This window comes from Notamacropus eugenii, chromosome 3 (genome assembly GCF_028372415.1).
Source record: "Notamacropus eugenii isolate mMacEug1 chromosome 3, mMacEug1.pri_v2, whole genome shotgun sequence".
NCBI lineage: Eukaryota > Metazoa > Chordata > Mammalia > Diprotodontia > Macropodidae > Notamacropus > Notamacropus eugenii.
The window spans coordinates 381,330,602-381,346,392 of NC_092874.1; the positions used below are offsets into that span (position 1 = coordinate 381,330,602).

Here is a 15,791-nt window from a genome sequence, read left to right on the forward strand (position 1 = left end):
CTCTGCATTTTCAGGAACAGAGGAACGTATGACCTCAGCAGCTTTCTAGAAGGATGATTTCCTCCTCCCCCCACCCTCGGCTATTGTGGGATGATCCCAGATTTCATCTGCACCGAGGGAATGCAGGGGGGGATGCCTGGAGGGGTAACTCAGGCCTGTTATTAGTTTGGGGTCAGGGACTGACGGGACCTCTGAAAACAGGCTAGACAAGTTGCTTCAAGGCCAGACTACTGGGGCAAAGTTTGCAGGTCACGGCAGAGCCCTTCCTTAATGTCTTCAGCATTTATTGGGGGCTCATAATAACTGCTAAGCATTAGGTATACAAAGAAAGGCAAAAAAAGTAAACAGTGCCTTCTCTTAAGGAACTCACAGTCCAGTGCAAGAGGCAACATCTGACCAACTATGTACCAATGATATGCAGAGGGTACCATGGCAGAGGGAAGGCACTAATATGAAGGAGGATTGGGGAAGGCCACCTGTGGAAGGTGGGATGTTAGCTGAGACTTGAAGGAAGTCAGGAGAGCCTGGAGGCAACAGTGAAGAAGGAAAGAATTCTAGGCATGGGAGACAGCCAGTGAGAATGATCAGAGCTGAGAGATAGGGGTGTATTTGAGGAACAGCCATGAGGCTGGTGTCATTAAACTGGAGAGTATATTTGAGGGAGGAAGGTTTATGAAGAGTGGAAAGGTAGTAAAGGTCTTTAAAAGCCAGCTAAGTTGTGCAGTAGAGAGTACCTGGAGTCAGGAAGGCTCATCTTCCTGAATTCAAATCCAGCCTCAGACATCTGTGTGACCCTGGGCAGGTTACTTCACCCTGTTTGCCTCAGTTTCCCCTTCTGTAAAAAGCTAGAGAAGGAAATGTCAAACCATTGCGGTATCTCTGCCAAGAAAATCCCAAATGGGATCACAAAGACTGTTACAATAGAGATAATATGAGAAGCAAGTGGAGGGGAATTAAGTATACAAAGGCAAAGGTGGGAAAGGGCCTTAAATGTCAAAAAAGCTTTTATTTTTGATCCTGGAGGTTTACTCTTACCCTGAAGGCCTATTTGATCTGGGGAAACTCATTGCCATCATCTCCCTATAGCTTTATATTTGTACAGGCCTTACTCTTAACTTTGTATAACTTTTGGGCATGATCTCTCAAATCACTTTCAGTTCTCACAGTCTAGGGTCCGTAGAACTGGAAAGGTGGTGGTGGTGTGGGGGGGGGGGGGAGGGAGGTTATTAAGTCTAACTCCCTCATTTTACAGATGAGGAAGTTGAAGCCTAGACAGATAAAGCGAGATGTCCCAAGTCACACGGGTAGTAGGTAGCAGAGCTGGGATTTGAGCCCATGTCCTCTGACTCCAAATCTCATGCCCTTTCAACTCTAGATGGCTAACTTCATTTGATTCTCACAATATACTTATATGGAATAATAGAGGCTTGGTGCTCAAGATAAACAGGAGATAACAGGGTGCTCTCACCCATTGCCCTTGAAAGATTCAAGTCAGGCTCAGATAAACGACATCCCAGGAAGCCAAAAGAACTGATGAGTGCTTTCTCTGAGTCATTATCCAGAGATGTGTGAAAGATCAGGGATGACAAGAGGACTACCATAGACCTGGAGAAAAATAAATGTCTTGATTTTTAAATCAAGGATTAGAATCATGCTCACACTAAGTCTGACTTCTGGGTAGAATCTTGAGTATTATTAAAGGGATGGTTTGTGACCATGAAAAGGAAACAGCGATCACAGAGCCAGCATGGCTTCAATAAGGACAAGTCAGGCTTGAATAATTTCTTCTGTGGGGTTGGGGAGGAGTTACTATATTGATAGAGTTGGAGAATGTCATAGATACAATTATTAAAACATGTAACAGGTAAGTTGAAGAAATGTTGGCTACCCATTAGTACAGATGGGTGGATTGACTGAATTGGTTGAATGACTGAATCCAAAAATTAGCTATGATAGTTGGATGTCAGGTTGCAAGGAGGCCTCTAGTAACATACTCAAGGGAAATGTAGACAACCTTGTGTAGTTCTGTGCTTTTATCAACAAGTTAGACTTCATCTGTCGGGGCCATGCCAATTACATTTTCAGGTAACCCCAAGCTAGGAGCAACCATTAATGTGTTGGATGATGTTCGGCACCCAAAAAAAGATTTTGATGGACTAAAATGGACAATTTAATATGCAATATAATAAGGCTAATTGTAAGATTACAATTGATGGGTCTGCCTGCCTCAAGTCTTTTGCTACTCCAATTCATCCTCCATTTGGCCACCAAAGTGATCTTCCTAAAGCTCTGGTTTGACCATGTCACCCCCTACTTAATTAACTCCAGTGACTTTCTATAACCCAGGATTCAATTCAAAATCTCTATCTGGCATTCAGAATCCATTCCTACCTTTTCAGTCATCTTACACCTCACTTCCCAACTCTTTGAGAACATGTACTCTTTGATCCAATGATATTGGCTTTCTTGCTGTCCCACAAACAAGATTCTCCATTTCTGTACTCCAGACATTTTCTCTGGCTGTTCCCCACTCTTGGGATGCTTTCCCTCCTCAACTTTGCCTACTGCCTTCCCTGGCTTCTTTTCATTTCTAACTAAAATCCCATCTTTCACAGGAAGCCTTCCCTACCCTTCTTGATTCTATGCTGTCTCTCTTTTAATTATTTCCTATTTATCTGGTCTAGAGTTTGTTTATATACATTTGTTTGCATGTTATCTTTCCCTGATTAGACTTGAATAGATGCTGAAATGGTGTTATATCCAGACTCTTTACCCAGCCTGGTTGTTCTTCTCTGGACATTTTCCAGCACCCATTAGACTTGAGTTCTTTGAGGGCAGGGGCTGTCTTTTTTTTTTGTCCTAAATTCACAGTCCCTGGAACATAGTAGTTACTTAATAAATGTTTATTGGCTGATGGTAAGATTGTATACCAGGGTTAAAAAAAATCCTCCTTAAAAGATAGGAAAGTATAAATAGTTTATCTGAAAAAAAAAAAATGGAAGGTTTCAGTGTAGGATCAATGTCAGCCAAAAAAGTTACTGCAACCTTAGACTTCATTAGGAGTTAATTAAGTTTAGGAAAAGGGCAGTGATAATTCCTTGGTCAGGAGACAGCTAGAGTACTGGCCTCAATTCTGGATACCAAATTTAGGTGCTGGAGAATATGCAGAGAAGATGCTAGATAAAGAGCCTGGATATCACATCATTTCAGGATCTATTCAAGGAACTGGGAATGGTTTGCCTGGAGGAGTCCTCAAACAAATGCTGGGTGGTCTTAGTTGGGAATGCAGAAGAGATTGTTATTCAGGATTTGTATTTACCCTTTATCCAAGAGGACCATGACATCAGGGAGACGATGACATGACTTGCAGTTGACTTTGATTTGAGTGTGTATGTTCGTCCTTCGTTGCCAAAGAAGACCATGCCATCAGAGAAATTGTGACATGACTTGCACTTGACTTTGTTTTTTGAGTGAGGGAGAGCTGTGCAAGGTCACCAACCTTACTTTCTCCTCCTGAGCCATCTGGGTCCAGTGACCAGATATTCATCAGGATGACTGAAGGTGACCCAGGATGCAATGTGGGACCCTGATCCTTTTAGGCGAAGGTCTTATCAGATTTTCACTTTGGGTGAGATATACTCACTCAATGAACAGGCCTCTTTAAGTATTTGCTCAAGGGATGATCCCTTTAATAAAAAAAAATAAAATCAGACTGGGAAGGGAAGATCCTCTGGGTTCCTGGGTAAAAGAGAAATAGTTACTATTTAGCATTTACATTCACTCTGTGCTAGGAGGAAGGGCACCTGTTATCCAATCTATGAGCCCCAGAGTGAATTGGGCTGAAGGCTTAGTCTTTGAGCAAGAAATCTAGCCATTAGACTCAAAGGCTTTTGGCCATCAAAGTATACCTTCTACTGGGCAGAGCACCATAGACATGGACTTGCAAGGTACCTTCCCATTCTGAGATCCTATGAGAAGTGAAAACTTAGGAGGGGGTCTTGATGGCTGACTTCAGGTATCTGAGGGACTGCCTGTTGGGTGGTAGAGGGATCATATCTGTTGGTCCTGGAGAGCAGAACTACCCACCAGCAATGGGTGGAAGTTACACAGGCAGATTGAGAATGAAATAAAGGAAAATTTTAATTGTCCAAAAGTGGGATGAGCTGCCTCACGAGATTAGAGGTTCTGTCACACTAGCATTCTCCAAGTAAAGATTGAATGTCTATCAGGTATGTTGTAAAGGGGATTCTTAGGAATGGACTGGACTAAATAGCCCCAGAGGGTTCTTTCAACCAAAATTCTGGAGTATGGAGGGAATCAAGGCCTGGAGTTGACAGTTGACCACAGTCCTTCCTATGTGGGTCAAAGCTGTCAAGAAGTACCTGGAGAGAGGGCTGTCTTGGTACTGCCCCTAAGGTTTGGCAGCTCTCTCAATCTCTAGTGTCTTTGGCCCTGGGGTGCCGCATTCCATCTTCCCTTTCGGAACCCCAGAACACTGCCTAGTGCTGGCAAGATTCCAGGGGCTTTCCCACCTAGAGATGGAATAGGAAGTCCAGGAAGTAATTCTGGCTCCAAGCAAGATGTCCACAAGACCAACCCTGCATGAGACGGACCCTCTTCTTCTTGGGCTATCCCTATTTGCATAGCATTCTCCAATCTCTGCTCCTTTTTTCTCAACCTTGGAAGAAAGGTCATTTGGGTGCCTGTGTTTGTCCAAGGTGGTTGCCACTGTGTGAGGCAATATTGCCATCTCGTGGTCATGCAGGGCATCTCCCCTGGGTCCCAACTTCCCACAGGAGACCAAGGTCTTTGTGGGGCCCACCCCGGTAAGCATTTGGCTGCAGGGAAGAAAATGACAGCCTAGCCCACTCTTCGTGGCTGAGGTCAGTCAGCCCGCGGGCCTCTGTTAAGAGGAATAGAGCACAGTATAAAAGGAAAGTCAGAAAAGTGCTGAAACTGGTCATCTTAGAGTAGGAATAGGGATAGGCTCTTATCTGGTGATTTCATTGGTTTAGGAAACTTCCTCCGCCAACACAGGTTGCTTACAGAGATTAAGTGACTTTAAGTGACAGAGTCACATGGCCAGTATGGGTCAGAGGCTGGACTTGAACCCATGTCTCAAAGTCATCCACTCTGCTGCCTCAGAAATAAGAACAGTAGTTGACATTTATGTAGCATTTTAAGGTTTGGAAAACCTTATTCTTTCATTTTTTGCCTGAAACAACTCTCAGAGATTGGTGTGCAACAGAGAATGTAGTCCTGAATCTGAAGAGCCTGATTTAGAGTCCAAGGGTCTGAGGTCAAATCCCCGCTTTGCCATTTAGTTCCTGTGTGACCTTTGGAAAATCAGGGAATATTTCAGAGCTTCAGTTTCCCTCATTTGTAAAATGTCCCTCTAATGCCCCTTCCAGCTCTGATCCTGCTATCTCCTAGAAACAGGTAGCCCTGTGTTACAGGTGAGGAAACTGAGACTCAAAGGTGTGAGAGGTGAAGTGACTATTAGAAGTTCAGTTAAAACCTAGGTTGTCCTGACCCCAAGACTTTCATTTTTTATACTCTACTATGTCACTAGCAAGGACCTTGGATCGGTCTAGTCTCAATCCCGCCTGCAACATGAAAACCTTCTATAAGGCTCCTGATGAATAGTCAGTCGTCCTTCATTCAGACATTTCTAGGCATAGGGAGCTCACTACTTTAAGAAGCAGCCTACAGTGTACCAGGCAAGCAAAGCCTTGAAAGGATTGAGGGCTTTCCAAAAAGCTCTCTTGGGTGGAGATGGCACCAGGATATAGAATAGACATTCAGAGTCCTAGCAAGACTGGGCATCTACGGGCCTGGGGAAGCTGGGGTCAGATCTGGGGCAACTCAGGGAAGCAGTCTTTGGGGGAAAGAGACACAGTAGCTCTTTCCTAAAAACTCACAAGGCTTTATATATAACTGTATATATGCATATGTCTGTAGTTGAGTTATGCACACACAATACACACTGAGGCATGTATGTATATGTGTGTGTGAATACACAAATATAAGGCAGCTAGGTGGCTCAATGCATGGAGTACCAGGCATGGAGACCAGAAGACTCATCTTCCTGAGTTCAAATCTGACCTCAAACACTTACTAGCTGTGTGACCCTGTTTGCTTCAGTTTTCTCATCTGCAAAAATGAGCTGGAGAAGGAAATGGCAAAACACACCAGCATCTTTGCCAAGAAAATCCCAAAAAGAGTCACAAAGAGTTGGATATAAATGAACAACAGTACACTATATATATATGTGTGTATTATATACTATATATGTATTCATATATATGGCTACAAAATATGGATATATATTATGCATAGATATATGTATATACACACATACATTCACACACATGCATACATGTCTATATATATATAAACATATGGATGTACATGTGCATGTACCTGTACTTCTGTATGTATGTATCTATATATCTATGCATATAACTTGCTTCTGAATTCCCCTTAGCATCGTTACCAAGATTACTATTTTACTCCTCCCATACTGCACACCCCTCAGGCTGCTTTTGGGGGGAACTTTTTCCTTTCAATGCTTATGGATTATAATATTATGCAAGCTAGAAGAGATCTGGGACACCACCTAGGGCAGAGGTTCTTAACATAAAGCCCACATACTTGCTTAAATATTTGTTAAATGTAATTTCATTTTGATATAATTGGTTTCCTTTGTAATTTTCTATCTTTTATTTTATGCATTGAACAGCATCATTCTTCATCAGACAAAGGGATCCATGATATCATAAAGGTGAAGAGTCCCTGTCCTAGTCCAAGCCCCTAGTTTTGCAAAGAAGGTGATGATAGGCCATGGAAAGGGATAAGCTACGTGACTTGCCCAAGGTCATTTGCCTTCGCTAATCATCATAACCTGACTTCACCCATGTCTCCTTTGTAGATGGAAACATCCCAAGCTTGGGGGGAGGGAGGAGGTACTTAGTTTGGATAGGTGATTATGATTTCTGCATAATCTTAAAAACCTCATCTCAACCAAGAGGATGGATTGTGGTACAGGGTAAAGAACGCTGGAATGCAGCCAAAGGACTCGGATTTAAATTCTGCATTTGCTATGTATTACCTTTCTGACCTTGGACAAGCTATTTAACTTCCCCAGTCCTGTTTTCTAATCTAGAAAATAAGGGGTTTGGACTAGGAGGCCTCTGGGGTCACTTTTAGATCTAAATCTATGATTCTATGAACCCAACAGGTCCGTCTTTTTTTCAAATGCAGCCCTAAGTGAAGGTGAAGGAAAGTCTTTTGCCCAGCAAAAGAGGTAAGTCCAGAGAGGTGAATTTAATCACGTAGCCTCTTCATTTTTTTCACAGGAGGAAGTGGGAGTTGAAAGAGGGAAGTTACTGTCCCAAGGTCACACATTCAGTGGCAGGGCTCTCAGTCCAAGGCTCTTTTCATGAATCCAGGCTTGCCCAAGATCCTATAAGTGAATGGGGGCAGCTAGATGATGCAGTGGATAGAGCACCAGTGCAGGAGTCAGGAGGACCTGAGTGCAAATCACACCTCAGACACTTGACACTCACTAGCTGTGTGACCTTGGGCAAGTCACTTAACCCCAACTGCCTCATCCTGGGTCATCTCCAGTCATCCTGTTGAATATCTTGTCACTGGATCCAGATGTCTCTGGAGGAGAGGAGAAGTAAGGCTAGTGACCTGCACAGCCCTCCCTCACTCAAAACAGAGTCAAGTGCAAGTCATGTCATCATTTCTCTGATGGCATGGTCTTCTTTGGCAATGAAGGATGAACACACATATAAGTGAATGGAGCCAACCCATCTCTTAGCACTAAACCCACTGTCTAGAAGCAGTGTGGCCTAGTAGAAAAAGCAGTGGCCTGTGGGGTCAGTGAATTTGAACTCAAGCTCTGACATAGACTAGTTGTGTGATCATGAGCAACTCATGACCTCTCTGCACAGCCCTTGTTTTGCCATCTGTGAAGGGGAGATGTTGTGAGGAAGATACTGTGAAAATCACAAATTGTAGTCATCCATTTACAGGTGCAACACCTTCCTTGGTACCCAGGAAAAGACAGAAATGGGAGTGGAACCACTGCAACAAGGAGGCTATGATAAGCTCATTGGCTCATCAGCCTTGCCCAGTCCATGGTCCAGCCAGCTGTGCACCCTCAGGATCTGGAGTAGATCTGGATCCCACTGCATACTCCATCTTACAAACAAGCCTGGTTTCTATGGGCTATACCTACTGGCACCATCTCTTCTTGGGACCAGAGCCAAGGACCTTCACTGATCCAAAAACTGGTCCAAAACCCTATGCTGCTTCTTTCCATGGGACTCTACTCAGCTCTGGGTCTCTCAGATCTAAAGTGTTCATTAAATACCTGGAACATGTAAGGTCATAGCTAGTCACTCCCTAGGGAAGTATAAGAGCAAGGATGTGTTGGAATCCATTCATACCAGCTCTGAAGAGCTGATTATTAAATTTTCAGTACAAGCATTTGCATCCTGAGAATCATAAAATACTATAAATTGGGGCTTGGTTTATTGTTTTGTTGATCGTATCAACTTTAAAAAGAAATAGAGAAAAGGTTAATAATACAGATTAATTTTTTTTTTAGGCAATTGGGCATAAGTGACTTGGCCAGGGTGACACAGGATCTCAGGATTTGAACTCAAGTCCTGCTGTGTTCTTGAGGCCCAGTGCCCTATCTACTGTACTACCTAGCTGCCCTGCAGATTAAACTTAAATGGAGGACTAAACACATTATTTTAAAACCCAGAGAGTCCTTTTTAAAAAATTTATCAGCACATCCTTGCATGAATCACAGTTCTCTGCAGAGACCCAGTTAGTGAGAGACTGTACTATTTCCAGAGACCTTCTATTCAAGTCAAAGATAATTAAACCTTCTTGTGCTTGGTCCCAGGGAGCAGAACTAGGGGCAATGGGTATAAATTCTAAGGAGGTAGACTTTGGCTTTATAAAAGGAAAGATAGATTGTGACTTTGGGCTAATCACTTTAATCTCTCAGGGCCTCAGTTTCCTTCTCTATAAAATGAGAGGCTTGGACCAGGTGATTTCTAACATCCCTGCCTGTCCTGAACTTATACTCTTCTGATCTTAATAAAAGCTATTCATAAGCAGAATGAATTGGAGTGACTTTCTCATCACTGAAGGAATTCAGACAAAGGTTACTTAATCCCTGGAAGGGGTGCATAGCAACCCCTAGCTTCAAAGATTCTGTTGTCAAATCTGTTGAGGGGCCCCAGTTTCCTTCAGATGACTGCAGAGTCCCTGGACCTCAAATTCTACCCTTGACCCCTTATTACAGCTAGGGAAACTGAGGCCCAGGGTGGGGGGGAGGGCATCATCCATCAGTCAGACCCAGTCGGGGCTGGGTACGAATTGTAAGATTCTGCCCCAACTTCTCCATCCTCATCAGTGGGGCTTCCTTCTTGTCTGCCTCCTTGCCTTCTTCCCCTCCTTTCCCTAGCATCTTGGCAAGCAAATGTCTAATTAGGAAATCATTTTCTCCAGGGCAGGAGTGAGAAGATGGGGACTGAAGGACGTGCGGACTGTATTTCTGAGATGACATAATTCTCTACATTCATATTGAAAATATATGGAGTCTAGAGTATTTCAAAGACTGTCATCTGCTGTAATATTTCCTCTGCCTCTTGTATATTTTCACATGATCCTTTAATGGTCAAAGTGGTACATTTTTATGAACAGACAGATATATACACACACAATAAAATTTGGTGGCACAGGATGAAAGATTCCCTGCAGGATTAGGGCAGGCTGTAGAGGGAACTCCCATTTTCCTCCAGGGCTCAAGGTCAGAGGATTGAGCAGCGAAGGTGGAGATGGGGAAAGGCCAGGGATCAGACACCTTTCTTGTCCACTTGCCCACCAATAATCAGTTGACATCCTTTCTCCATGGAGAAGACTCTTCAAGCTCCTGTTACTAACGTCCTTGAGGGCAACCCATCACAGTCTGGGAAAAATCTCTTATTTCCCTCTCCCACCCCGACCCTCCTGGCCAAATTTTAGCCAGGGTCTGCAGAGGTGAGGATTAGGGGGTGGGAGAAATAAAGATCACATTCAGGCAGTTGTAGACATGTCTCTTGTTTTGGCATGCCTCCAAACTGGGGTGATCTCCTTCTGCTTTCTCCTCGTAGCGTTGGGGTGTCTGTGCCCCCTCATGGCAGACTCAAGCACTTTTCTCACACCCTCCATCTTGCACCTGCCAGTGGAATTTCCTTTTCCTTTCCTTCCCATCTTCCTTTTCAAAAGAATCCTAAAAATGGCAGAGACTACAGGGCACCCCAGAAATCATCTATCCCAACTATTTCCATCGTATAGAGGAGGAATCAGAAGACTGAGGTAGGAGGGAAGTGACTTATCCTAGTTCATGATGTATGTCAGTGACTGAGCTGGGATCAGGACCCTATCTCCTGACACCTGGCCCACATGGTACAGTAGAAAGAACCCTAGATTTGGAGTCAGGAGACCTGGATTCCAAATCTCATGCTCTGCCATTTGGCAGTCATTTACCTCTGCTTGGCCTAAGTTTCCTCATCTAGAAAATGAGGAAATTAGACTAGGGGGTCTTTTGAAGCCTCTTCTAACTCTAAATCCTTTGAGTTACTTTTTCTACCAGACTCCACAGATCTTATAGAACTCATTCCATCCCATGTTCACTGGAAGGAGTTTTGTTTTGTTTTTTCCTTCTTGAGAGGTAAAAATGATCTATCCCAGCCCCTACAGGGGGAAGAGTGGTAGTGGTGGTGGTGTGTTGGCCCAAACCCGGGCCTACTCTATAGCATTAATGGTCAAAGGAGAAGGGGATGACTGGACTGTGGTCTGTAAACTAGACAATGGGGGCTGACCTCTTTCCCAGATGGCCCTGGGGACCACAGGACCTTTTGCTGTCCATAGAGGTCAGAAATGGTGGGAGGGTATACAGTGGCACCCCACCCTCATCCTGCATCTCCTAGGAGCACCAGCGGAGTGCCAGTTGGGTCTCATGTCTGCCATGATTTCCCTCCCTAGTTCCAGAGCAGCAACATCTCCAGACGTCTGTCTGTTCTGGGCTCCTCCATCTTTGAACAGCCCACAAGTAGGACAGCAGGAGGCACAGTGTTTGAGAACAGAGAGGCTGAAGTAGACAGTTGGACAAAGACGAACAAAGTTCCCTCTCCCTCCTCAGAACCTTGCCAGGTGGAAGCAATCCCTGGACTTAACTAACATTCAGGGTCTTCCTTAGCTGAATCCTCTTGGTTAAAGGAATACTCATATTGGGAGGGTAAGGAGAGAGCTGGAGGGGTGGCTTGGGGGAGGGGGCAGGATTCACTAGACCCTGTGCAGGTTGCTATACTGGCCCTGGCCTTCATCTGACCCTGGCCTTAACCCACCCCTGCCTGAGAAAGTTTCTCCCAGAAGTCCTTGGGGGCTAAGAGCTACCCCATTTACAATCAGGGAAAATCTGGCTGCTTTAAAAGTTCAAATGGTTCACTCCCCTTTCGACCCCTAGGGAGATCTCTTCTGCTTTTCCCAGACCCCAAAACACTGTGGCGCTCCAGGCTGGGCCTGTTGGAGGACTGGGGTACATGGCTTGATTAGAATAAGGCTTTGGGTTGCCTTGACACAGCTGGACTCCACCTCTGGCCTACTCCCTCCATACCAGCCCCAGAATCTCTGCCCCACTGGTCACACCCCAAGAGTCAGGATGAATCAATGAGGCAGGAGGTAAGAAGAAGCAGGAGGGAGGGAGAGAGGAATTTTCAGGGAGAGGCTTCTACATGTGTATACACTCATACACACACTCAAGTACATACACACAGCACACATGCACACACACTCATGCACACACACACACACACACACACATACACAGTCACACACTCACACATATCCTCCCACGTCAGGGTGGGGGACTGGCTTTCACTCATATTCCCCCTCGAGCTAGGTCCTCTGTTTCCTCCAGTCAAAGTCAACCTCCTTTAGCCACCTCTCTCTGAAACTGGGCCCTGAGGCTTCTCACCAGTACTCATAGGCCTCCATCCCTGTTGCTGGCAGACAGAGTGAGAAGAGACTGCAGTTGGAGGAGTGAAGAGGGATGGGTTTTTCCAAATTATTGGGGAGTTGTTTGTTTTGCTAGGGGATTGGGTTGTGGGGTACAGAGGAAAGGGAGGCAGGTTTAATTTACACTCAGACAAGAGTAAAACTTCTCTGTAGAATCCAGGTCCCAGACACTCCACTCACCCCACCAGCACACCCAACACACTCATACAGTCATAGTCTCACACACACACAGTCACACACAGAGTCACACAAGTCACACAGTCACACACACAGTCACAGACACACACACACACACACACATACACATGCACACTGGCATGCATACTGGCCAGCTGATCTTCTTGCCTGGCCTCGAGGCCCGCTCAGTACCCTGATGTAAAAGTGTTATTGAAGGTTTCGGTGTAGAAGCAGGTGCTGTGGGAGGTACTGGTGAGGCTGTAGGCGAAGTAGGCGACAGCCGAGCCCAGAGTCAGGCCCGTCATGTAGGAAACCGTCATGGTGTTACCTGGAAAAGAGAAGGGAGCACCTGCTCAGCCTCTCTGAGTCAAGAGGCAGGGCTCTGCTGAGGGAAGCGCTGGTGTGACCCCGCACCCTCGATGTTAGGGTTTTGAAAAGGGATGCAAGCCTGCAACTGCTCCTGAAAATCGATTTAAGAAGGTGGACCCCACCCCCCCGCCCATCTTCTGACCTCCATTTGGGGGTGGAGAGTCTATGTATTGGTGATGGGGGAAGTTGGTGCTCATTACCTACATGGTTCATGGTATAGCACTGGGCTTGGGTTCAGAACTGACTTCAGACCCATCCTAGCTGAGAGATACACTGGACAAGGGACTTCACCTCCATCTCACTGTAAAATGGGGACAGCACCAGCATCTATCTCACAGGCTGTTGTGACGATCAAAGGAGTTAATATTCATAAAGAATGCTTAGCACCGTACCTGGCACATAGTAGGCACTATATAGATGCTTATCCCTATTCCTCCTACTCAGCAGCAGACGTTTGTTGTGTCTCTGACTGATGGTTATGTATCTTCTGCTTGTGTACTTCCAGAGACAGGAAGCTCACTATCCCCTCAAAAAGCAGATGGTTCCTTTGTCATCAACTCTATTTGCTGGGAAATGCTTTGATATAAGAGCTGAAATTCATGTCCCAGTTAGCTTTTGCTCATTGGTCCTAGCACTGCCCTCTAGCATCACACAGAGCATGGCTCATTTCCTTTTTGGGGGGTGGGTGAGAGGCAAGAGAATGATCAGACTTGGGATTTCATCAGAGCTCCTGATGAGGAGCCCCCTCTGTCAACTGCTTTTCACCACTACCCTTGAGGGTAGGTACTATTATTATTTCTATTTTACAGATGAGGCCAAAGTTAAGTGACTTGTCCAGGGTCATAAGGGCATACATCTGAGGAAGAATTCAAACTCAGGTCTTCCTGATTTCAAGACAGGCACTCTATCCATTATACTACTAGGTTTTCTTGTACTGAGATGGGCAAGAGGAGAAATGATGGATGAAAAGACAGGGTGCCTGAAGGAGAAAACCAAGGGTAGGCAGTGGGTGAGGGGGAAGGACAGAAAAAAGACAGGGGGGTGATCAAAGACAAACTTCAACGACATCAAATTTTGGTTGAGGATTAGCCATGACATAAGAGATAACCTCTCTGGGCCTCAGTTTCTTCAGCTGTAAAACTGAAGGGTTAGATCACATAATCACAAAAATCTTTTCCAGCTCTAATGTATTATAAGACTCCTCGAAGGGCCTGGGTGAGAAGCGGGTGCAGAGGGGGTGAGGAAGTATTTGGGACGGGCAATTGTGAGTTGTAAGTTTGGCATCTTCTGGAGCTGGGCTCATCGAGATTTTCTGCCTTGCCCAAAGTTACTAATGCCAGCAGACCTCACATTGGGCCAGCTCCCCATACCTGCAAGCTCTCGATGCTCAGGGCTCACTTTTCCTGCAGCCAGGATCATGGGCACACTGCCAAAGTAGCCATTGCTGATGCCCATGAGGAGGGAGAAGATGCAGGGCCAGGCAGGGTGACTGAAGGTGGGCTTCCCACTGGGGTACACACACAAGATGAATAGAGGGATGAAGACAGCTCGTAGGCAGGAGTAGATGAGGAGGTGGGTCCCTCGCCAGTCATAGGGCAAGGCTGCCAGGATCTGTGAGAGAAAGCAAAAGTGGACATGGCCCAGTCGGGGTGTGAGAAGGACCAGTGGGCATGACAATCCAAGTCAGTGAACATTTAGTAACCTTGTACAGGGCACCATTTGGGGAAGATGCAAAGTTTAGAGAAGACATGACCCCTGCCCTCATGTTGCTTATGGTCTAGTAAGGAGATAAGACAAAAACACAGATAACTATTATATAGAATACTGAAGAAGACAAGCACTGTTACCTAATGGTCAGGGAGCCCACCTTGAAGCCAGGAAAACTTGGAGAGTGTGCAAGATACAAATAGGTTGGGAGGAGCAAGAGATGTTCAAGAGAGTGAAAAAGATAACAATTAAGTAGAAAAATATTAAAAGTTTCCCTCTCCTGAGAGAGGCTAAAGTTAGGGGTAAGAGTTGATCCTGAAACCAGGAAGACCTGGGTTCAGATCCTGACTGTGACACATATTAGTGGTGTGGCCCTGGGCAAGTCACTTGATTTTTCAGTTCTCTGGGCAATCCTCTAAGCCCATGTTTCAGCGAAGGTAACACCTTGCATAGGGCAGCTAGGTGGCATAGTAGATTCAGTGCCATGCCTGGAGTCAGGAAGATTCATCTTTTTGAGTTTAAATCCAGCCTCAGACATCTACTAGCTGTGTGACCCTGGGCAAGTCACTGTTTGCCTCAGTTTCCTCATCTGTAAAATGAGACAGAGGAAAAAATGGCAAAGTATTCCAGTATCTTTGCCAAGAAAATCCCAAATGGGGTCACAAAGAGTTGGACGTGACTAAAATGACTGAACGATAGTGATGCAGAAGGAAGATTAGAATGGCAGTGTTATAAAGGGTGGATTGGAGGGAGTGTGGTCAGGATGATCTATTGGGAGTCAAAGGATCAGGGACTTAGAGCTGGAAGGGACCTTTGAGGTCATTTAGTCCAACTCCTTATCTTACAGTAGGGAAACTGAGGCCCCCAAAAGTGAAGTGACTTGCCCAAAGTCACACAGTGGCCATGATAGGATCTGAACCCAGTCCCTCTGATTCCAAGTCCCAAATATTGGATTGGACTATATCAGGCCTTCCTCCAGGGTGGGGCTGCCTCAGAGTGGTATATGAGCTCTAGAACATGAAATGAAAGGACCTAGGACCCAGAGGTGGGGAACTTGAAATCTCAAGGCCACATATGGTCTTCTAGGTCCTCACATACAGCCCTTTGACTGAACCCAAACTTCACAGAACAAATCCCCTTAATAAAAAGGATTTGTTCAGTAAAACTTGGACTCAGTCAAAAGGCCACACCCAAGGACTAGAAGGCCACATATGACCTCAAGGCCACAATTTCCCCACCCCTGACTTAGGTTCTAGGATGATGCTATAAACTATTGAATTACTTTTCTATGGAAAACTGGAGTTTATTCACGTCCAGCTTCAAGCTTTCCTCTTGGCTTATGGAGACTAGAGTCTTAGAGCCAAATAGAACAAGATTCCTTAGCTTCTTCTTGGGCAACCAAAGTCAAGATTTTGATCAGTCACAGAAAGGGACCCAAGAACAGTGACCTC

General features: G+C 45.3%; 1 protein-coding gene across 2 annotated transcripts in view; it reads right to left on the reverse strand.

Annotated features, from left to right (window-relative positions):
• Positions 1 to 9,659: 9,659 nt before the first annotated feature.
• SLC29A4 (solute carrier family 29 member 4) overlaps positions 9,660 to 15,791 on the reverse strand; it is a 57,997-nt gene continuing 51,865 nt past the window's right edge. For both annotated transcript variants that reach the window (XM_072597662.1, XM_072597661.1), the window contains exons 10-11: positions 14,004 to 14,244; positions 9,660 to 12,592 (exon numbers count right to left, since the gene is read on the reverse strand). In XM_072597662.1, the coding sequence (XP_072453763.1) occupies positions 12,450 to 12,592; positions 14,004 to 14,244 (384 nt within the window). In that variant the 3' untranslated portion in view covers positions 9,660 to 12,449. The remainder of the gene's footprint in view (positions 12,593 to 14,003; positions 14,245 to 15,791) is intronic.